The following is a 24,115-nucleotide window of genomic DNA, read 5'->3' as shown; positions in this document are numbered from 1 at the left end:
GATATCTCGGAGGGTTGTGGGGGTGGAGGAGATTACAGATAGGGAGAGGCGAGGCCATGGAGGGATTTGAAAACAAGGATGAGAATTTTAAAATCAAGGTGTTGGTTAACCAGGAGCCAATGTAGATCAGTGAGCACAGGAGTGATGGATGGGTGAATGTGACTTGGTGTGAGTTAAGACACAGGCAGCAGAGTTTTGGATGACCTCAAGTTTACGGAGAGTAGAATGTGGGAGACCAGCCAGGAGTGCATTGGAATAGTCAAGTCTAGAGGTAACGAAGACATGGATGAGGGTTTCAGCAGCAGATAAGCTGAGACAGGGGCAGAGTTGGGTGATATTTCGAAGGTGGAAATAGATGGTCTTAATGATGTTAGAAACTCACCTTGGGGTCAAATGTGGCACCAAGTTTTAAGAACAATCTCAGACAGCCTCAGACAGTTGCCAGGGAGAGGGATGGAGCCCGTGGGTGGGAACAGAATTTTTGGGAGGTACCAAAGACAAAGACTAAGACTTTGATCTTCTCAATATCTAGTTGGAGGAATTTTCTGCTCATCCAGTACTGAGTGTTGGACAAGCAGTCTGACAATTTAGCAACAATGAAGGGGATGATAGAAGTGGTGGAGATGTAGAGCTGGATGTTGTCAGCTACATGTGGAAACTGATGCTGTGTTTTTGGATGATGTCTTGAGGGGCAGTATGTAGACGAGAAATAGGAGGGGGTCAAGGACAGATCATTGGAGGACCTCAGAGATAAGTGTTTGAGTGGGAAGAGAAGCTATCTCAGGTGCTTCCTGGTTACAACTGGATAATGGAACCAGGTGAGAGCAGTCCCACCAACTGGACGACAGTGGAGAGGCATTTGAGGACGAAGGTGTGGTCAACTGTGACAAAGGCTGCAGACAGGTCAAGAAGGACAAGGGAGGGATAGTTTAACTAACAGGGCTTATGAGTAGCAGTAGCATTAAAATGAATTGATCCAAATTTCCTCAAATCCTAGGAAGTTGCAATGACTGATGGACTGAGCCCTCCCAGAAATTCACTAAACTTGACTATTTGACTTAAATGCAAACACCAATATGTAGGTCAAACTCACCACTCAGCAAGTTCTGTCAAAATAGGAAAGGTTTTTGTTTAAAATGGAGTTGCACTGCAGTGTAAATTGTCTAAAACACTGAGGTTGATGCTATTCTGTTGCCTGTGAATTATTGAATTGAGGCTGGTATGATTCAACTTATTTTTCAGATGAGAGATTAGCTGGGTAAGCCATCACCCTTGGATTTGATTTATGACCAGACTGGAAACAAGTGTTGAGAACTTGCTTGTAGAGGCAGAAACTGAATAAACACAGGGATGGATTTTAAATAAATGAGGTGAGATTATTTCAAATTGCTCTCCGTGAGTCCACGTCAGAGTAGCTTCTGCTCCAAGTAGAGATTCTTGCCCATGCCTGATACAAACAGCCTATATCCATCTTCCATCACAATGACCATCTCTTTCCAACTTTGTCACATCACCTGCCTCCTCCAAAGCCTCAGTCTATCGACTGCTGAAACTTTATCCATGTCTACATTACCTCCTATTCCAATGCTCTCCAACTCACAGCCTCTTTACATCCGCATCATCACTCAAATGTCATTCAACTCTATTTCAATTCGATTTATTTACAAATTGTTTTGATTCATTTTCTGTTAGAGGAAACCAGGGGCAGGAAATCTGGACAATGTAGGTCAGGGAGCATGGGGTGATGGGTGAACGGGACTTGGTGCGAGTGAGGAGATGGACAGAAGAGTTTACTATAAATTCAGACCAGGTTTGTTATAGCCATTACTCAAATAATCTCCTTTAGAAGCCAGGGCCCGTTTTCCTATTTGGAAGTTAGTTATGTCTGAGACCGGGTGGTACAGTGAGTTAACACACTGTTCTTTCACCTCTGTTTCCTTGGTTTGAATCCAAGCTGTAACGATGAGCTGAATATCTTCTCTATCCCTTTGTAGGAGTTTGAAGTGCGAAGGGTTTCAGCAGACACAAAAAATGTTCCAACAGTATAGCTCCCACTTTCCCCTGTACTGATGCCAGTGCCCCATGAATTGAAAGCCATTTTTACCACACCAGTCTTTAAGCCACACATTCACCTCTTGAATCTTATTTTTCCTACCTCAATTTGCTCGTGGCTCAGGTAATAATCCAGAGATTATTCCTTTGAAGTTCTGCTTTTTAAATTTAGCCCCTAGCTCCTTTTATTCCCTATGGAGAACCTCTTTCCTAGTCCTATCTATGTTGTTGGTACCCACGTGGACCACAACAACTGGATCCTCCCCCTCCTGCAGCAAGTTCCACTCGAACCCTGAGCAGGTGTCCCGAACCCTGGCACCAGGCAGGAAACACTACCGGCTGGAGTCTCACTCTTGGCTGCAGGGAACGGTGTCTATCCCCCTGACTATACTATCCCCTACTACCACTACATTCCTATTTACTCCCCCCACTTGAATGGCTTCCTGTACCATAGTGCCATGGTCAGTTTGCTCATCCACCTTGCAGCCCTTGCTCTCATCCATACAAGTTGAAAGAAGCTCAGACCTGTTGGACAATGGGTGGCACAGTGGCGCAGTGGTTAGCACCGCAGCCTCACAGTTCCAGAGACCCGGGTTCGGTTCTGGGTACTGCCTGTGCGGAGTTTGCAAGTTCTCCCTGTGACCGCGTGGGTTTTCGCCGGGTGCTCCGGTTTCCTCCCACCGCCAAAGACTTGCAGGTGATAGGTAAATTGACTATTATAAATTGCCCCTAGTGTAGGTAGGTGGTAGGGAATATGGGATTACTGTAGGGTTAGTATAAATGGGTGGTTGTGGGTCGGCACAGACTCGGTGGGCCGAAGGGCCTGTCTCAGTGCTGTATCTCTAAATAAATAAATTGCAAGGGTTGAGGCTCCTCCACTTCTGCCTTCTCGATCCCCTTACCTGCCTCACTCGCATTCATACCCTCCTGTCCCTGACCACTGACTAGATCAGAAAACCCTATCCTAGAGGGTGTGACTGCCTTCTGGAACAAAGTGTCCAGGTAACTTTTGCCCTTCCCTGATGCATCACAGTATCTGTTATTTGTGTCCTTGACCGTGAAGACAGATGCAAAATATCTGTTCAATTCATCCACCATCTCCTTATTTTCCACTATTAATTCCCCAGACTCACTCTCTAGAGGACCAACACTCACTTTACTTACTCTTTTCCTTTTTAAATACCTGTAGAAACTCTTACTATCATTTTTTTTATTTTTAGTTAATTTCTCCCTTCTTATTAACCTTTTAGTCAGTCTTTGCTGTTCTTTAGATTCTGCCCAATCTTCTGACCTGCCACTCATCTTTGCAGAATTATATGCCTTTTCTTTCATTGTTAACTGTGGAAAAGATCTGGTAAATTAAAGGGAAACAATAAGGTAATAGAGCAGGTTAGCAATTAACCAGAGTGCGGCAGGGACAGAGTGTACAAACCCACCAGCAGATAAGGTCAAAGATTGCAGAAATGGTGAGCAGTCAGAGTTAAAGCAGCAGAGAGTAAGAGATTTCTGACAGCAACAGGCCTCCCATTCACTTCATTATAAAAAAAATGGATAAAATTAGAACATGCTACTTACATAATAGTAAAGATCTGTCCTGCATCTAAGGTGACATCATTCAGGTTTGCAATGAAGATAGCAGCAACACTCTGAAATATAGCAGCTCCATCCATGTTGACTGTAGCTCCGATGGGAAGGACAAACCTGGAAATCCTTTTATCGATTCCATTGTTTTCTTCAACACACTTGATCATTGATGGAAGGGTGGCAGAGCTGCAATGTGTCATTGGGAGATAGAGTCAAATATACACTTTCCAAATCTGTTCACTCAACGCTAACGTGGCATCCACAAGATTGGACCCTTTTAGGACAGAAATGAGGAGAAATTGTTTTCTCTCCGAGGGTTGTGCGACTTTGGAATTCTCTGCCTCAGAAGGTGGTGGAGGCAGGGTCAATGGAGGCAGATAGACTCTTGTTAGGCGAGGGAATCAAAGATTATCGGGGATAGATGGGAGTGTGGAATTCGAAACACAAACAGATCAACTATGATCTTATTAAATGGTGGAACAGGTTTGAGGGGCTGAATGGCCTACTCCTGCTCCTAATTCATATGGTATGGTTGTATGGACTCCAATTTGTGCCCTAACCTCTGGAATTCCCTCCCTGCAACAACAACAGCAAACTGCATTTATATAGTGCCTTTAATGTAGTAGAATGTCACAATATGCTTCACAGGACCAATTATCAAACAAAAATGTGACTCTGAGCTACATATTAGGGAAAGGTATGGTTGAAGAGGTAGATTTTAAAGGAGCAACTTAAAAGGAGGAGAGAGAGAGAGAGAGAGAGCTCCGCTCCTCCCTTTCCCCTCCCTAGACATGGGCTTCTGAGCCTGATTGTAAAACCCCGACCGCCATGATCAGCATAGAACTGGATTTCAGCCTGGACCAGCAGCACTTTATGGCCGTGTACATACAGACTAAATCAATGAGATAGAGAGGCTACTGTTCATTTGTGAAGCAACCAGGGGCCACAAATATATGATAGTCACTAATAAATCCAAAAGAGAATTCAGGAGAAACTTGTTTACCCAGAGAGTGGTGAGAATGTGGAACTCAGTACCACAAGGAGTCGTTGAGGTGAATAATATCGATACAGTTAATGGGAAGCTGGTAAGTACATGAGGGAGAAAGGAATAGATGAATATGTTGTCAAGGTTATAATGTAGGAGTAGGAGGAGGGTTATGTGGAGCATAAACACCAGCACGGACCAGTAGAACAAAATGGCCTGTTTCTGTGCTGCAAAATTCTATGTAAAAATAGCAAATGTTGGTGGGCTGTTTGACTGTGGAGGCATCACAGCTGAGACTGATTCTATTCTTGTCTGAGATCTCTACCCATTCATTTTCCAAAAGATGGTGATCAGGAGTTGCACAATTAGCTGGATAACTCAGGAAGTTGTGGAAAACCAAAGCATTAAACTGCGACCTCAGGTCTCCCAACTATGGCGCCAGTCCCAGGTATTAGTGAGGAGAACCTCACAGGGGTCGACTGCATTGGCTATGCCTTGATTCACTGTCAAGTAGTTCATCGGTTTAATCTCATTTTCCTTTGATATGGCAGAGTGCTTTCCTGGGTCCCTTCAGGGGGCAATTAAGGATCAGCCATGTTGGTGGGGTCACATATAGACCAGACTGGGAAAGGACAGCAGGTTTCCTTCCCTAAAGGGAAATTAGTGAATTGGGTGAGTTTTACCAACAGTCCAACAGCTTTGTGGTTGCTGTTAATCATTTCAGGTGTTCATAATTCCAGATTTTTTAAAACTGAAACTAAATTCTCAAAACTGCATTGATGGGATTTGAACTCGCCCTACTGGATTGCCCTACTGGATTACTAGACCAGGCCTGTGCATTATCAACCCAAAAACAGAACCACTACATTCCTGCACCATTACCCCAACCACTGTCCCCTGTCCTCCTCTCACCCTCACCCATGTTCCCCCTGTCCCCCTCTTCTATTTTCCTATCTACCCCACTTCCCCCTCACACTCCTTGATCCAACCCCATACCTTGACCCGGTACTGACTCTCCATGTGCAGTCCCATGGATGATTGACTAGTTCTCTTCCCTATCACACCAACAGCAATGTATAGGGATGCTTCTGTTGCAAGATATTTTATGACATCCTTTTAAATATTAAGCTTTTATCCCAAGCAAACACTTTGAATCTTTAAGTAGTGGGTGAGCAAATCCTCCACCAGCAAAGTGTCCATTACGACATCAATTATATTACCCAGCTCCTCAATGGGAGTGACTATCTGATAAATGTTAACAGTTCTCCCATTACACCTGCTAAAGACATCTCAGGGAAAAGCCTATCACTCATAATCTTTCATCATTACCTTGCAATGTACTGACATCACAAACAGTTGTCAGAGATTCCTAAATAATAAACAGTGTATACACCCGAGTCAGGAATTCTGCTTTCAGTCTCATTATTAAAGAGCCACTGTGGGTTCTCTCCTGTCTAGTTGTTACACTTTCTGTCAGAGAAGGTTCTGTGCAAGATCACTACTGTAAAATTCCAAAGATGCAAAAAAGTCCAGTCATTCCTAAAAATCAAATTTTCACCTTTGAAACATTGTGTGTCCCAATCTGACACTCCCACTTTGCTGCAATCATAATTCACATCTTCATCACCTCCACAATTTCCACTTGCCTGGATGGGTGCAGCTCCAACAACACTCAAGAAGCTTGACACCATCCAGGACAAAGCAGCCCGCTTGATTGGACCCCATCCACAAACATTCACTCCCTCCACCACAGTGGCAGCAGTGTGTACCATCGACAAGATGCACTGCAGCAACGCACCAAAGCTCCTTCGACAGCACCTTTCAAACCCACGACCTCTACCAACTAGAAGGACAAGGGCAGCTGACACATGGGAACACCACCACGTGCAAGTTCCCCTCCAAGCCACACACCATCCTGACTTGGAACTGTATCGTCGTTCCTTCACTGTCGCTGGGTCAAAATCCTGGAACTCCCTCCCTAACAGCACTGTGGGTGTACCTACCCCACATGGACTGCAGTGGTTCAAGAAGGCAGCTCACCACCACCTTCTCAAGGGCAATTAGGGATGGGCAATAAATGCTGGCCTAGCCAGCGATGCCCACATCCTGAAAATAAATTTATAAAATAATCAATTTCTCAAATGGTCTCCTGGTCAACCTTCCCATCTGCACACTACAAAACCTTCAGTTCATCCAGAACGCCACAGTCTGTACTCTGTCTTAGGCAAAGTGTCAAGTACCCTTAAGCCTTCCTCATCTACCCCCACTAGTTCACCAATGCATCAATGTTGCCTCGTCATCAAACGATTCCATGATCTCATCCCACCATATCTAAGCAATCTTCTCTTCAGATTTCCAAGCCTGTATTTTCCGTGCTCCAACTCCGATTTCTATCTGGGTTCCAGCACACTATTGGTCGATTGTTCATTCAATACACCCAGTCTCTGGAACTTTCCCAAAACCACTTTGCTTTGTTGCCTCATTGCATTTTTCAAAATCCTCCTAGGAATCTGTCCTGGATTGATCCCTGGGATGAAAGGGCAGACCAGTGAGGAGAGATTGAGTGGAATGGGTCTCTGCTCTCTGGCGGGTACCAGACTGAGAGGTGATCTCAGCTCCTTGAAACCGACCTCTTTGGCCAATTTTGGTCTCCTGATATCTCCTATGTGGCTCTGTGTTGAATTTTGTTTTGGACCAGCAGTATTTGATAATCTCAATAGCTGTAAATAGAAAATTGTTTTCCCAATTGCTACCCATTGAAGACTTAAAATATCAAACTAAAGTCAGACCTGGAACATGTTCCGAATGCCGTTGTTAATGGGGTGATGATGCCTAACAGAAACTTGTATGGATTTCTGCGGGTAAACAGCAAATAGATCAAGGGCAGAATAATTCCTCCATGTATAACATGTCCCAATATGGAAGCAAGAATGTATTTTCCCAAGCCGGTTACCAGGGAGACAACATCATCCATCTCCACTATTTTGCTGGCAACCAGGAACAGGATTCCAATTGGTGCATACCTGTTTGACACAAGACATAATACAATCGTCAGTGAACTGTTACAGGCAGGATACATTACAGAGTGAAATATTAACAGCAACAGCATTGTGTATTTATATGGCAACTTTAACATCATAAAATATTCCCAGGCACTTCTCAGGCATTATCAATCATGATTTGCCACTGAGCCACATAAGGAGACACCAGGCAAATGAGGTCAATGTTAAGGAGCATCTCAAAGGAGGAGAGAGAGGCGGAGAGGTTTAGGGAGGGAATTACAGAGCTTGGGGCCCAGGCAGCTGAAGGCAGGGCAACCAATGGTGGAGGATCAAAAGGCTAGAATTAGAGGAGCGCAGATATCTCGGAGGGTTGTGGGGCCGGGAGAGATAGGGAGGGGCGAGGCCACGGATGGATTTGAAAACTGGGTGAGAATTCTTAAATCGAGGCATTGCTGGATGAAGAGCCAGTGTAGGTCAGCGAGCACAGAGGGCGATGGGTGAATGGGATTTGGTGCGAGTTAAGTCATAGGCAACAGGAATTTTGGAAGAGTTCAAGGTTATGGAGGGTGGAAGATGGGAGGCTGGGCAGGAAAGGATTGGAATAGTCAAGTCTGGAGGTAACAAAGACAAGGATTATTAACACAATTAAAGACAATATTTACTCTCTAATTTCCTCTCCCTCCTCTCAAGGGCAATTATGGATGGGCAATAAATGCTGGACTTGCCAATGACACCCACATCCTATGAATGAATAAATAAAAATATAGTCTTCACAACAGAGATCACTAATTTAGAGTCAGGAGTAGGGAAACAGGCTAAAATCTCTCTCTTCCGCCCCTCTATTCCAGCAATACTGAGACTGATTATAATGCTCACACCACAATTCTGGCTGCTTTCTCTGACCCACTTTAAACCAGAATAAACCAGTGGTAATCTGGAACTCTCTCCTCCAAAACGCTGTTGAGGCTTCAAGGCAGAAACCTTGAAATCTTCCAAAATTCCTGTTGCCTATGTCTTAACTCATAGCAAATCCCATTCACCCATCACCCCCTGTACTCGCTGATCTACATTGGCTCCCCATCTAGCAATTCCTCGACCCAGAATAAACCAGTGGAAATCTAGAACTCTATCCTCCAAAAAAAACAGTTGAGGCTGGGGGTCAATTAAAAATGTCAAAACGGAGATTAGGTGTTCGTGATCAGGGAGATCTGGGGCGGGGTGGGTGGGGGGGGGTGGGGTGGGAGTGGGGTGGGGTGGGAGTGGTGGTGCTGTAGTGGAGGGCACTTCTGCTCCCGCTAAGAACATGAGAAATAGGATCAGCAGTAGGCAATTCAGCCCCTCGAACCTGCTCCACCATTCAGTACCATCGTGGCTGATCTACCTCAAATTCACTTTCCCACCTGCTCCCCATATCCTCGATTCCCTGAGGGATTGAAACTCTTATCAGTCGCTATCACAAATATACTCAACAACTGAGCATCCACAACCCTCTGGGATGGAGAATTCCAAAGATTCACAACTCTCCGAGTGAAGAAACCTCTCCTCATCTCAGTCCTAATTGGCCAACCTGATTCCTAGTTCCAGATTCTCCAGCCAGGGGAAAACAGCCTCTCAGTGTCTACCCTGTCAAACTCTCTAAGAATTTTATATGTTTCACATATGAGCTCACCTCTCATTCTTCTAAACTCCAGAGAGTATCGGCCCAATTTACACAATCTCTCCACAACAGGACAATCCCCTCATACCAGAGGTAAAACTAGTGAACTTTTGTTGTAAACCCTCCAAAGCAAATATACCCTTCCTTAGGGAGAGAGACCAAAATGCTGCACCGTTCCTGGTCTGCAAGGAAACATGTTAAAGACTTTGGCCCTCGCTGTGGTTCTCAGTAGGTCTGCTGTCGCGAGAAATCCCCCACAGCTTCCCAGCGCAGGCCTCGAGTTAAAATAGCGCATTGGGCCTTGATGATGTCATCGGAGTTGATGTGCATACTTAAAGAAGATCTCACCAGTTTAGTAAAGTGTTCTTGTCATCTGGGACTTAAACTTGCAGTTGGTCAAATCAGAACAGGAAAGACCCCTGCTCGATTTTAACTGCACCCACCACCCTCCCCCGCCCCCATCCCCACCCCCCCCCCCCCCGCCCTTTGGCCCTTGGGAGGCAGGCAGAGCCAGTAAAATCGTGAGAAGCCCCGTGCGATTGGCTCCCTGACACTGTCCTGCAGTTGGGGCATTTTCTCAGTGGCAGGACCAGACGTGGGATGGACCAAGGAGATGGGTAGTCTATTTCCATAATTAAAGGCCCAATTAGGAGCTATTTCACAGTGTTGTCAGCATTTTGCCAACAGCAGGGCAACACCCAGCCGCATGGGGCGGTCACATGCTAAATGGAGGTGGTCTCCCTGCAGCAGTCTGGGGTCAAAGGTTTAATGGAACAAACAGGGGCTGTGGGCAAAGAAGGCAGCCCCACAACAAGAAGAATTTCCCGGGAGGGGTTTTCCCTTCAATACTGGGTCCCATGATGTTTGTAAAAAATGTTTTACTTCCCTTCTTAACGGCCGAGGTCTCCTGCCTGATTGGGCAGCAGCATTAGGAGCCCGCCCACTGTCCTTAATTGGACCAATTAGGAGGCTGCCTGTGAAAAATTGCTGAGACAGTCCAGCTAATAAAATTTAGCCCAATGTCATTCGGGGATTGAGCCAATACATTCCAACTGGCACAACACTGAATAACTTACCACATAATCCAAGAAACTAAGATCATAGTTGCATCATTGAAGGCGCTGAAAAACTTAATCAACTGCTCTCCATCAGGGCCAAGCTTCCTGAGGGCTATTCCAAAAATAATTGCAAAGAGGATCAATCCCAGTATGTTCATACCTTCCACTTCAGTCCCAATGGGAAACTAGAATCACAAACAGAAATACAGGGCATAGGAATGAACAGAGGATATCACAGAAATATGATGCTCACTGTCGTATTTTTCACACAAACATGGAGAAGCTAGAAGTGACATTCCATTTTACCCTCAAAAATATACTTTATTCATAAAAATCTGTAAAAAAAAATGCATTAAAAACATTCCATAGAGTGCAAAGGAAATCAGTTTTCTTCAATACAGGAGTGAGTTGCCTCACAACCCTTCCATTTCATTTTACATGCCATGTACATTTTGCAGCAAACCCATATTTGGTGAATACAGCCCAAGGGGTTTCCCATGGGTCCAGCCCCTCAGTTCAGCTTGGTGGGGGGCCCTTACACAGTGGTCTTTCCCCATTGAGCCTTTGCAGTGGCTGCTCCAAGCTTTAGTGCGTCCCTCAGCACATAGTCCTGGACCTTGGAATGTGCCAGTCTGCAACACTCGGTCGTGGACAACTCTTTGCACTGGAAGACCAGCAAGTTTCGGGCAGACCAAAGAACATCTTTCACCGAATTGATGGTCCTCCAGCAGCAGTTGATGTTTGTCTCGGTGTGCGTCCCTGGGAACAGCCCGTAGAGCACAGACTCCTGTGTTACAGAGCTGCTTGGGATGAACCTCGACAAAAACCGCTGCATCTCTTCCACACCTGCTTTGCAAAGACACATTCTAGAAGGAGGTGGGCAACTGTCTCTTCCCCACCACAGCCACCTCGAGGGCAGCGTGTGGAGGGGGTGAGACTCCGGGCGTGCAGGAAGGATCTGACGGGGAGGGCCCTTCTCACCACCAGTCAAGTCTTGGTGCTTGTTTCAAAGTTCTGATGATGAGGCGTTCTGCCAAATGACTTCGGCGGTCTGCTCGGGGAACCATCCGAAAGGATCCACCATCTCCTTTTCCAGTAGGGCCTTGAGGACATTCCGTGCAGACCACTGCCTGATGGGTACATTTTTCACACCCTTATCCAGAGGTTTGAACATTGTGTCCCTCCGGACCCGGTCCATTTTGGATCCCCAGATGAAGCGGAAAATGGCTCGGGTGACCGTCACAGCGCAGGAGTGGGTTATGGGCCAGACCTGCACCACGTACAGCAACAACGTGAGCGCCTCGCACCTGATGACCAGGTTCTTACCCACAATGGAGAGAGATCGCTGCTCCCACATGCTCAGCTTATGGTGTACCCTGGTTACTCGCTCCTCCCAGGTTTTGGTGCACGCCCCGGCCCTTCAGAACCATATCCCCAGCACCTTCAGGTAGTCAGGATCGGTCAGCCCAAAGAACATGGCCTCACTCTTGCCGTGGTTAACTTTGGCTCCTGAGGCCAGTTCGAACTGGTCGCAGATGCTCATCAGTCTGCGCACGGACAGCGGATCTGAGCAGAAGACGGCGACGTCATCCATGTACAGGGAAGTTTTAACCGGAGTGCCTCCACTGCCTGGGATTGTCACCCCTCTTATGCTCGCATCCTTCCTAATGGACTCTGCAAGAGGTTCGATACAGCAAACAAACAAGACCGGGGAGAGAGGACAGCCCTGTCTGACTCCAGACAGGTTTGGGAAACTTTCTGATTCCCACCCATTGATTGAGACTGATGTTTGTGTAGAGCAGTTTGATCCATTTGCGGATTCCCTCCCCAAACCCCATTTTGGAAAGCACGTCCATCATGTAGGTGTGTGATATCCTGTCAAAAGCCTTCTCCTGGCCCAGGCTGATGAGGCAGGTGTCCACCCTCCTGTCCTGTACATAGGCGATCGTATCCCTGAGTAGCGCGAGATTATCAGAGATCTTCCTGCCGGGTACAGTGCAGGTCTGATCAGGGTGGATCACCAACTCCAGAGCAGACTTGACTCGAATGGCGATGACTTTGACAGAATCTTACAGTCTACATTAAGAAGTGAGTTGGGCCGCCAATTCCTGATTTCTGCCCTCTCCCCCTTCCGCTAGTAGATGACGGTGATGATGCCTTTTCTCATGGATTCTGACATGCTGCCGGCCAGGAGCATACTCTCGTATACTTCCAGCAGGTTCGGGCCGACCCCAGTCCCACAGGGCCGAATACAACTCGACCGGTAAGCCGTCGCTTCCGGGAGTTTTACTCGTCTCGAAGGACTCGACGGCCTTTGTCAGCTCGTCCAGAGTTAGCGGCTTGTCCAGTCTCTCCCTCCTGCTGTTATCTAAGACCTCTGTGATAGATGACAGGAAGGACTGGGAGGCTCTGCTGTGTGGGCTTCACGTCGTACAGCCCAGCATAAAAGGATTTGCTGATCCTTAGTATGTCGGACTGCGAAGACGTTACCGAGCCATCCTCTTCCTTCAGGCTGCTGATAACAGAGCTCTCTCTGTGTACCTTTTGGAAGAAGTAACGCGAGCACGTCTCATCCTGCTCGATGGAGCGGACTCTGGACCGGAAGATGATCTTGGAGGCCTCCGTGGCAAAGAGCGAGGCCTGCTGGCTCTTCACCTCATGGAGATCCTCCTTGACCTCGACCCCCATCGACTGCAGCCAGAGCAGATTTTGCATACTTTTCTGGAGTCGGGACATTTCCCTCTGTCTCTCTCTCGCCCTCTGAACACCTTTGAGGATAAAGAACCTCTTGATGTTCTCCTTGATCGCTTCCCACCAGTGAACTGGAGACTCAAAGAGGGATTTCACGGTCCTCCAACCATTGTAATCCCTTTTGAGTTCCTCAGCGTTCTCTGGGATTAGCAGTGTAACATTCAGCTTCCATATCCCCCTGCCGTGACAGCACGGGACACAAACAGGAGGTCAATCCAGGAACGGGCAGACCCGTCCGATCTTGACCATGTGTATCTACGTTGCGCTCCGTCTGCAGGTTTGCTGAAGCCATCATGCAGTTTGGCATCTTTAACTGTTTCTATTAGGAATCTGGACGTAGCGTCCAGTTTGCTGTCGTCACTGCCGGATCGTCCAGCCGCATCGATGATGCAGTTGAAATCACTGCCTAGAATCACCGGCCTGGACGTCACCAGCAGCAGTGGGAGCTGCTGGAAGACGGTCAGCCGCTCGCTGCATTGAACCGGGGCGTACACGTTGATCAACTGGAGCGGAGCATTATTGTACATTACATCTGCTATGAGGAGGCGACCGCCCACCACCTCCTTAACTTCGGAGATGGTGAAGTTACCTCACCGCAGCAGAATACCCAGGCCGGAGGAACGGGAATCATTACCCCCCGACCAGATCGATGGCCCGTGGGACCACCATCACAACCATTGCCTGTAGGTGCTGAGGTGTGGTATTCCACACTCCTGCAGAAACAGTAGGTCGGCTTTGACCTTGGCGAGGTGACCCAAGGTCGAAACACATCGTGTAGTGGATTTACTATTACGCACGTTAATCGCAGCAATCTTTATACCCATTTTAAAGTTGGGTGTTGCTTCCCACACCATTTGTCCTTGCTAGTCCCAGTCCTTGGGTATGTTCCTGCATACCCATAGTGTACACAAGGTGTTTCACATTCGTTGGGCTCAGAAACCCCTCCTGGTTACTCATGGGGGTTTTGTTCCGCTGGGGTGACATCGGGGGTTCTTGTAGGCAGCAAGGTTTGGGCTCTCCTCTGCTGTTGGTGTCTTTCCCCTCTTTTCGTCCTCAAAGACATCACTGCTCCTGGCTTCCCGGAGCTGGAGTGCGCCAGACGCCTCGTTTCTCTCGGTGTCCCGGAGCTGGGATGCGCTGGCCATGTCACTAGGTTCAGTGCTTTGGGTTTGGGGGGTGCTGGGCGCATCACAGCTTCCAGTGCCCGGGGGCTGGGGGGCTTTATCTTCCAGCTCCTTTGAGATCTGCCGCCTCTTTTGCAGGTGCCGTCGTTCTAGCCCTTCCTCGTCCATTGAGCAGGAGCTGCTGTTCTCTGTCTCAGACGGTAGCCTCCTCTTGCCACTGGTTTGGGTGGTGACCTGTTCCTTTTTTGGAGGTTTTTTCTTTGTGGTTTTTCTTTGTACCACTTGCCACTGACCTGTTTGTCCATCTGCTGCCTCCTCCTCCATTGATTCTGTCTGTGGAGGAGGGGTTTCTGGGTGCAGGGTAGGTGCTGGGTCACTGGTTACAGCTGCCTCCCCTTTCTTCTTCTTCTCAGGTAGACTTTCCTCGCTGCAGGGAGGATTGATTGTCTCCCTCCCAGCACCAGACACATTCACCGTTCCTTCTCCCGGCCTTTCCTTGGACCTTGCTGCCTGAGCATAACTGAGGCAGTGTTTGGGGCAGGTTTTGTAGAGGTGGCCTGCCTCACCGCACAGGTTGCAACACTTACTCTGCTTACAGTCCTTGGTCTGATGGCCTTCCTTCTTGCAGACGACTGTGCTGCAGTTAGCTGCCCCGTGACCAGATTTGCCACAGCTGCGACAAACTCTGGGCTGCCCAGTGTAGACCAAGAAGCCTCGACTTCCCCCGATAGCGAAGCTGGAGGGAGGATGGATGATGGCTCCATTGGCATCGACCTTCAAGGTCACCTTGACCTGCTGCTTGCTGGTCCAAATCCCAAAGGGGTCCTTGACATCAGTGCTGCTGCCGGCCACCTCGACGTACCTGGCGAGAAAGGTGAGTACATCCACCACCGGAACATGGGGGTTGTAGAGGTGAATCGTCACCACCCGGTCACGTTGTGATGGCAGCGTGAAGAGTGGTTCCACTATGAGGATGGACAACGGCACCTGGTTTCCCTTCTCCTTGAACACCTTCAGGAACTTGATGTTTCCCGCCACATTCTTAAACGTCACTTGGAATCCACACCAATCAATAAGGATTTTCTTAATGAAGAAGGTACGGTCAACCGGTGCACCTCCTTCATTATCTTCACCACCACCCGAACGGTGTTACGCACTCCCTGGCCTGAAGCTCTAGAATTGGTTACAACCATTTTACTCAAAACCTACCTGGAACAGGATCAAAGGCCACTGATCACGTTCTCTCCCCTGCCAGGTAGGTGACTTATTCCTGTTGAAAGAAAATTGCTTTGTCTATTTTTAAAAGATTTTCCCCACACCACCCCATCCACCTGCCCCCCGCTCCCCCGCCCCCCACTCCATCATTCTACCTGCCATGCTCCATTAGACAGGAATTAGATACTTTTCTCAAATGTGAAATGGTTTCACATGAATGGCAAAGAAACTAGAGGCGATATGAGACAGTGGGTTGTTGTGATCTGGAATGCACTCCCAGAAAGGGCAGTGGAAGCAGATTCAAGAGGAGCTTTCAAAAGAGAATTGGAAAAATACTTGAACTAGAAAACATTTGCAGGGCTATGGGGACAGAGCAAGGGGAGTGGGACTAATTGGATCACGTTGTCAAAGAGCCAGCACAAGCATGATAGGCCGCAGAGTCTCCTGTGCTGTATCATTCTCTGCTTGAATGACTTCCAATCCTATTTATTAGGTAGTGGGCAGGAGAGCTTACGTGACAAAAACCATACACACTATCACATACCTTCCCTTTTGTTCTCTCCTCCATTCCCACACTGTTTCTCTCTGGCTCTGTGCTTCCTTAAAAACAGTTAAATTTCAAACTTCTTCCAGTTCTGATGAAGTTCACAGACCTGAAACATTAACGCTGTTTCTCTCACCACAGATACCTGCAGACCCGCTGAGTATTTCCAGCATTTCCTGCTTTTATTTCAGATTTCAAGCATCTGTGATGTTTTGATTGTCTACAACTGTCAGCCTGACTCAGTGCTAGCACTCTGGCCTCTAAGTCCAAAGATTTTTGGAATTCTCTCCCTAAATCTCTCCACCTCTCTCTCCTCCTTTGATACATACTTTAAAACCTACCTTTCTGAACAGCCTATTCGTCACCTGCCCTAATATCTCCTTATTAGAAACACAAGAGCGGGAGTAGGCCATTTGGCCCTTCGAGCCTGCTCCACCATTCAATACGATCATGGCTGATCAAAGAACAAAGAACAAAGAACAGTACAGCACAGGAACAGGCCATTCGGCCCTCCAAGCCTGCACCGATCTTGATGCCTGCCTGAACTAACACCTTCTGCACTTCCGGGGCCCATATCCCTCTATTCCCTTCCTATTCATATATTTGTCAAGATGTCTCTTAAACGTCGCTATCGTATCTGCTTCCACCACCTCCCCTGGCAGCAAGTTCCAGGCACTCACCGCCCTCTGTGTAAAAAACTTGCCTCGCACGTCCCCTCTAAACTTCGCCCCTTGCACCTTAAACCTATGTCCCCTGGTAACTGACTCTTCCACCCTGGGAAAAAGCTTCTGACTATCCACTCTGTCCATGCCACTCATAACTTTGTAAACCTCTATCATGTCGCCCCTCCACCTCCGTCGTTCCAGTGAAAACAATCCGAGTTTTTCCAACCTCTCCTCATAGCTAATGCCCTCCAGACCAGGCAACATCCTGGTAAACCTCCTCTGTACCCTCTCCAAAGCCTCCACGTCCTTCTGGTAGTGTGGCGACCAATTTTTTGATCATCCAAACTCAGTACCCTGTTCCCACTTTCTCCCCATATCCCTTGATCCCTTTAGCCCCAAGAACTATATCTAACTCTTTCTTGAATATATTTAATGATTTGGCCTTGGCTGCTTTCTGTGGTAGAGAATTCCACAGGTTCACCTCTCTCTGGGTGAAGAAATCTCTCATCTCATTCCTAAATGGCTTGCCCCGTATCCTTAGACTGTGACCCCTAGTCCTGGACTCCCCCGCCATCGGGAACATCCTTCCTGCATCTAGTCTGTCCAGTCCTGTCAGGAATCAGTCTGGTGAACCTTCGCTGCACTCCCTCCATATCAACAACATCCTTCCTCAGATAAGGGGAGCAAAACTGCACACAATACTCCAGGTGTGGTCTCACCATGGCCTTGTATAATTGCAGCAAGACATCATTGCTCCTGTACTCAAATCCTCTCGCTATGAAGGCCAACATACCATTTGCCTTCTTAACTGCCTGCTGCACCTGCATGCTTACTTTCAACGACTGGTGCACAAGGACACCCAGGTCTCGCTGCACCTCCTCCTTTCCCAATCTACCGCCGTTCAGATAATAATTTGCCTTTCTATTTTTGCCACCAAAGTGGATAACCTCACATTTATCCACATTATACTGCATCTGCCATGTATTTGCCCACTCACTCAACCTGTCCAAATCACACTGGAGCTTCTCTGCATCCTCCTCACAGCTCACACTCCCACCCAGCTTTGTGTCATCTGCAAACTTGGATAAATTACATTTAATTCCCTCATCTATATCATTAATATATATTGTGAATAGCTGGGGTCCTAGCACTGATCACTGCCTGCCACTCGGAAAAAGACCCATTTATTCCTACTCTTTGTTTCCTGTCTGCCAACCAGTTCTCTATCCTTGTCAGTACCTTACCCCCAATCCCATGTGCTTTAATTTTGCACGCTAATCTCTTATGTGGGACCTTATCGAAAGCCTTCTGAATGTCCAAATACACCACATCCACTGGTTCTCCCTTATCTATTCTACTAGTTACACCCTCGAAAAATTCCAGTAGATTTGTCAAGCATGATTTCCCTCTCGTAAATCCATGTTGACATTTTTTTTAATTCATGCATGGGATGTGGGTGTCGCTGTCCAGACCAGCATTTATTGCCCATCCCTAATTGCCCTTGAGAAGGTGGTGGTGAGCTGCCTTCTTGAACTGCTGCAGTCCATGTGGGGTAGGTACACCAACAGTGCTGTTAGGAAGGGAGTTCCAGGATTTTGACCCAGCGACAGTGAAGGAACGGCGATATAGTTCCAAGTCAGGATGGTGTGTGACCTGGAGGGGAACTTGCAGGTGGTGGTGCTCCCATGCATTTGCTGCCCTTGTCCTTCTAGTTGGTAGACGTTGCAGGTTTGGAAGGTGCTGTCTAAGGAGCCTTGGTGCATTGCTGCAGTGCATCTTGTAGATGGTACACACTGCTGCCACTGTGCGTCGGTGGTGAAGGGAGTGAATGTTTGTAGATGGGGTGCCAATCAAGCGGGCTGCTTTGTCCTGGACGGTGTCAAGCTTCTTGAGTGTTGTTGGAGCTGCACCCATCCAGGCAAGTGGAGAGTATTCCATCACACTCCTGACCTGTGCTTTGTAGATGGTGGACAGGCATTGGGGAGTCAGGAGATGAGTTATTTGCTCCAGGATTCCCAGCCTCTGACCTGCTCTTGTAGCCACGGTATTTATATGGCCACTCCAGTTCAGCTTCTGGTCAAAGGTAGCCCCTAGGATGTTGATAGTAGGGGATTCAACGATGGTAATGCTGTTGAATGTCAAGGGGAGATGGTTAGATTCTCTCTTGTTGGAGATGGTCATTGCCAGGCACTTGTCTGGTGAAAATGTTACTTTCCACTAATCAGCCCAAGCCTGGATATTGTCCGAGTCTTGCTGCATTTCTACACGGACTACTTCAGTATCTGAGGGGTCGCGAATGGTGCTGAACATTGTGCAATCATCAGCAAACATCCCGACTGCTGACCTTATGATTGAAGGAAGGTCATTGATGAAGCAGCTGAAGATGGTTGGGCCTAGGACACAACACTGAGGAACTCCTGCAGTGATGTCCTGGAGCTCAGATGATTGACCTCCAACAACCAGAACCATCTTCCTTTGCGTTATGTATGACTCCAATCAGGGAAGAGTTTTCCCCCTGATTCCCATTGACTCCAGTTTTGCTAGGGCTCCTTGATGCCATACTCGGTCAAGTGTTGCCTTGATGTCAAGGGCAGTCACTCTCATCTCACCTCGAGTTCAGCTCTTTTGTACATGTTTGAACCAAGGCTGTGATGAGGTCAGGAGCTGAGTGGTCCTGGCGGAACCCAAACTGAACGTCACTGAGCAGGTTATTGCTAAGCAAGTGCTGCTTGATGGCACTGTTGATGACACCTTCCATTACTTTACTGATGATTGAGAGTAGACTGATGGGGCGGTAATTGGCCGGGTTGGATTTGTCTTGCTTTTTGTGTACAGGACATACCTGGGCAATTTTCCACATTGCAGGGTAGATGCCAGTGTTGTAGCTTTGTCCGATCCTGTCACTGTTTTCCAAGTGCTCTGCTATTACATCTTTTATAACGGACTCTAGCATTTTCCCCACTACTGATGTCAGGCTAACCGGTCTATAATTCCCTGTTTTCTCTCTACCTCCTTTTTTAAATAGTGGGGTTACATTTGCTACCCTCCAATCTGTTATTTCTAGGGCCACTTCCTTAAGTACTCTGGGATGTAGATTATCAGGCCCTGGGGATTTATCGGCCTTCAATCCCATCAGTTTCCCCAACACCATTTCTCTACTAATACTGATTTCATACAGTTCCTCCTTCTCACTAGACCCTATGTTCCCCAAAATTTCTGGGAGGTAATTTGTGTCCTCCTTTGTGAAGACAGAACCAAAGTACATATTTAATTGGTCTGCCATTTCTTTGATCCCCATTATAAATTCCCCCATTTCTGATTGTAAGGGACCCACATTTGTCTTCACTAATCTTTTTCTCTTCGCTTACCTATAGAAGTTTTTACAGTCAGTTTTTATGTACTCTGCAAGCTTACTCTCATACTCTATTTTCCCCTTCTTAATCAATCCCTTTGTCCTCCTTTACTGAATTCTAAACTGCATCCAATCCTCAGGTTTGCAGCTTGTTATGGCCATTTTATATTTCTCCTCCTTGGATCTAATACTATCCCTAATTTCTTTTGTAAGCCACGGTTGAACCACCCTTCCTGTTTTATTTTTGCTCCAGACAGGAATGAACAACTGTTGTAATTGATTCATGCACTCTGTAAATGCTAGCCATTGCCTATCCACTGTCAACCCTTTAAGTAATGTTCCCCAATCTATCATAGCCAACTCACGCCTCATACCTTCATATTTTCTTTTATTTAGATTCAGGACCCTAGTCTCAGAATCAACTCTCTCACTCTCCATCTTAATGAAGAATTCTATCATGTTATGGTCGCTCTTCCCCAAGGGACCCCACAAAACAAGATTGTTAACTAATGCTTTCTCATTACACAATATCCTGTCTAGGATGGCCTGTTCTCTAGTTGGTTCCTTAGCATATTGGTCCAAAAAACCATCACGTACGCACTCCAGGAATTCGTCCTCTACAGTATTATTGCTAATTTGGCTTGCCCAATCTATATGTAGATTAATGTCACCCATGATTACAGTTGCACCCTTATTGCATGTGTCTCTAATTTCCTGTTTAATGCCATCCTCTACATCACCACTGCTGTTTGAGGGTCTATAATACAACCCCCACCAACGTTTTTGGCCCCTTGGTGTTTCTTAGCTCCACCCATACAGATTCCACATCAGGATTCTCTGAGCTAATATCCTTCCTCATTACTGTATTGATTTCCTCTTTCACTAACAACGCTACTCCACCTCCTTTCCCTTTTGCCTGTCCTTCCTAAATATTGAATACCTTTGGATGTTCAGTTCCCATCCTTGGTCACCCTGCAGCCATGTCTCCGTAATCACAACTATATCGTATCCATTTATACCTATTTGCGCTGTTAATTCGCAATATTGCAAATACTCCACACATTGAGACACAATGCCTTTAGGCTTGTCTTTTTCACATTCTTAGTCATCTTAGCATTTTTTCGCATTATGACCCTATTTGTTTCTTGCCCTTGATTTCTATGCCTTCTACTTTTGCCGTTTTGTTTCCTGTCTTTTGTTTCTATCCTTGTTTCCTCCTCCTCAGTCTCCCCGCTCAGGTTCCCATCCCCCTGCCATTCTAGTTTAAATCCTCCCCAACAGCATTAGCAAACGCCCCTGCGAGGACATCGGTTCCGGTCCTGCCTGGGTGTAACCCGTCCCGCTTGTACAGGTCCCACCTTCCCCAGAACTGGTTCCGATGTCCCAGGAATCTCAATCCCTCTCTCCTGCACCATTTCTCCAGCCACGCATTCGTCTGGTCTATTCTCCTGTTCCTATACTGACTAACACATGGCACAGGAAGTAATCCTGAGATTACTACCTTTGAGGTCCTGCTTTTTAATTTAGCTCCTAACTACTTAAATTCATCTTGCAGGACCTCATCCCTTTTTCTATCTATGTCATTGGTACCGACATGTACCACGACCACTGGCTGTTCACCCTCCCCCTTCAGAATGTCCTGCAGCCACTCCGAGGCATCCTTGACCCTAGCACCAGGGAGGCAACAAACCATCCTGGAGTCTCACTTGCAGCCACAGAAACGCCTGTCTGTTCCCCTTACAATTGAATCTCCTATCACTATGGCTCTCCCAGTCTTTTCCCCCCACTCCTGTGCAGCAGAGCCATCCGTGGTGCCACGAACTTGGCTGTTGCTGCTTTTCCCTGGGAGGTCATCCCCCCAACAGTATCCAAAGCGGTATATCTGTTTGAGAGGGGGATGGCGACAGGGGACTCCTGCACTACCTGCCTGCGGCTACTACTCCGCCTGGTGGTCACCCATTCCCTTCCTGCCTGTGCAACCATTACCTGCGGTGTGACCACCTCACTAAACGTGCTATCCACGACTTCCTCAGCATCGCGGATACTCCACAGTGAATCCACCCGCAGCTCCAGCTCCATAATGCGGGTAGCCAGTAGCTGCAGCTGGATACACTTCCTGCACACATGGAAGCGTCCCTGTGTTCCCACATAGCCCAGGAGGAACATATCATGTGTGCGAGCTCTCCTGACATGACTTACCCTTAGATTCCTCAGTTACTCCCTTTAATTAAAAAATATTAATTACGATAGGGGCCTGTTCTACTCCAAACACTACCCACTACAATCTAAAGTCCTTAATAAATTACACTAATTTAAAAAAAAACACACTGAGAGTCTCTCTCCATTTAAATAATCGTCTCTCTTTTTATTCTTCCTACCAAAGTGCATGACCTCACACTTTCCTACACTAAACTCCATCTGCCAAGTTTTTGCCCACTCACTCAACCAATCTATATCCCCTTGCAGATTCCATATGTCCTCATCACAACATGCCCTCCCACCTATTTTGTATCATCAGCAAATTTGGATATATTACACTCTGCCCCTTCCTCCAAGTCATTAATATAGATAGTAAATAATTGAGGCCCTAGGACTGATCTTGTGGCACTCCACTAGTTACGTCTTTCCAACTTGAAAAAGACCCATTAATCCCCAACTCTCTGTCTTCTGTGTGTTAATCAATCCTCAATCCATTCTAATACCTTACCCCCAATACCGTGAACTCCTATCTTGTGCAATAATAGTTTAGTTTAGTTTAGAGATACAGCACTGAAACAGGCCCTTCGGCCCACCGAGTCTGTGCCGACCATCAACCACCCATTTATACTAATGCTACACTAATCCTATATTCCTACCACATCCCCACCTGTCCCTATATATTTCCCTACCACCTACCTACACTAGGGGCAATTTATAATGGCCAATTAACCTATCAACCTGCAAGTCTTTGGCATGTGGGAGGAAACCGGAGCACCCGGAGGAAACCCACGCAAACACAGGGAGAACTTGCAAACTCCACACAGGCAGTACCCAGAATTGAACCCGGGTCACTGGAGCTGTGAGGTTGCGGTGCTAACCACTGCGCCACTGTGCCGCCCTTTTATGTGGCATCTTATCGAATGCCTTCTGGAAATCCAAACACACTACATCTACCGGTTCCCCTTTATCAACTCTGCTTGTTATATCTTCAAAGAACTCTAGCAAATTTGTCAAACATGATATAGGTTCTGGACTTTAAGCAAGGATTCACTGGTGCTCCTCTATATAGGAGCAGACTGTAACTGTGCTTGCTGGATTGTAGGTGCACGATATGTAATGTGTGTCTCCATAAATAAAAGCTTGCAAGTGTGTAAAGAACAGGCTCCAGTTCTATTCTTCACTTGCTGACTATCTGAGTTGAAACATCTCTTACCTTTTCATAGGTAGTGTTCCCAGATGTTGCATTTCCGTCAGGAGCAGCTGTTAACACCCATTTGTAATCAGTCGCATACTGAAAAATGAAGCTTGTGTTAGAGCTGTCCCAGTTTGCAGGTCAATACAAATACCAACACATTCAGCAAAGTGAAATTCACCAGGAAGATCAAAATACCAAGCAGTGCAACCAGGTGACATCACCAAAGGCAAATAAAATATGTATAATTTCTCTCAGAAATGTCAGATGGATTCTTGTGCTCACTATAGTGAGGTCACTTTTAACAGTATGCTTCATAATAGTACCAAAAAATTTGGGAGTTTTCATTTGTTCACTATTTGAGAGTTTAAAGATTACCTTTACGATTTAATTCCAGACAGCTGGGGAAATCTTTATTTTGAAAAGTTGACATGTCCTTTCCCATCCTTTGATGGACATTTAGCAAAGGGTTTAACTTGGAACTTAAAAACTGTGCACTTATGAGAAATGTCACTAAATTTAAAAATTAGCTGTGGAGCCAAGGAAATCAGAGCGGAAAATGAAGTTGCAGCCATCTACTTCAACTGCTTAGTAATTTTTCTGTCAGATTGCATTTGCTGAAGCTGTGAGGGAACTAAACTTACCGACTGGAAAGCTGCAGCAACAAGATTAGAAGGAACCAGGTTTCTGCAACAAAATAAACATAAGAATTTCTGAATGACCCATAAAACATTT

General features: G+C 46.7%; 1 protein-coding gene across 4 annotated transcripts in view; it reads right to left on the bottom strand.

Annotated features, from left to right (window-relative positions):
* slc1a4 (solute carrier family 1 member 4) overlaps positions 1–24,115 on the bottom strand; it is a 60,633-nt gene that overhangs the window by 13,108 nt on the left and 23,410 nt on the right. For all 4 annotated transcript variants that reach the window (XR_010976142.1, XM_068044258.1, XM_068044260.1 and 1 more), the window contains 5 exons: positions 24,025–24,067; positions 23,402–23,479; positions 10,357–10,523; positions 7,411–7,644; positions 3,628–3,822 (listed from right to left, as the gene is read on the bottom strand). Coding sequence is in view for 3 of the 4 variants with exons in the window: in XM_068044258.1 (XP_067900359.1) it covers positions 3,628–3,822; positions 7,411–7,644; positions 10,357–10,523; positions 23,402–23,479; positions 24,025–24,067 (717 nt within the window). In the remaining variant the exon portion in view is untranslated. The remainder of the gene's footprint in view (positions 1–3,627; positions 3,823–7,410; positions 7,645–10,356; positions 10,524–23,401; positions 23,480–24,024; positions 24,068–24,115) is intronic.

This window comes from Heterodontus francisci, chromosome 13, assembly GCF_036365525.1.
Source record: "Heterodontus francisci isolate sHetFra1 chromosome 13, sHetFra1.hap1, whole genome shotgun sequence".
Taxonomy (NCBI): Eukaryota; Metazoa; Chordata; class Chondrichthyes; order Heterodontiformes; family Heterodontidae; genus Heterodontus; species Heterodontus francisci.
The sequence above is the reverse complement of the archived record's forward strand: the minus strand, read 5'-3'. Positions and strand labels throughout refer to the sequence as shown.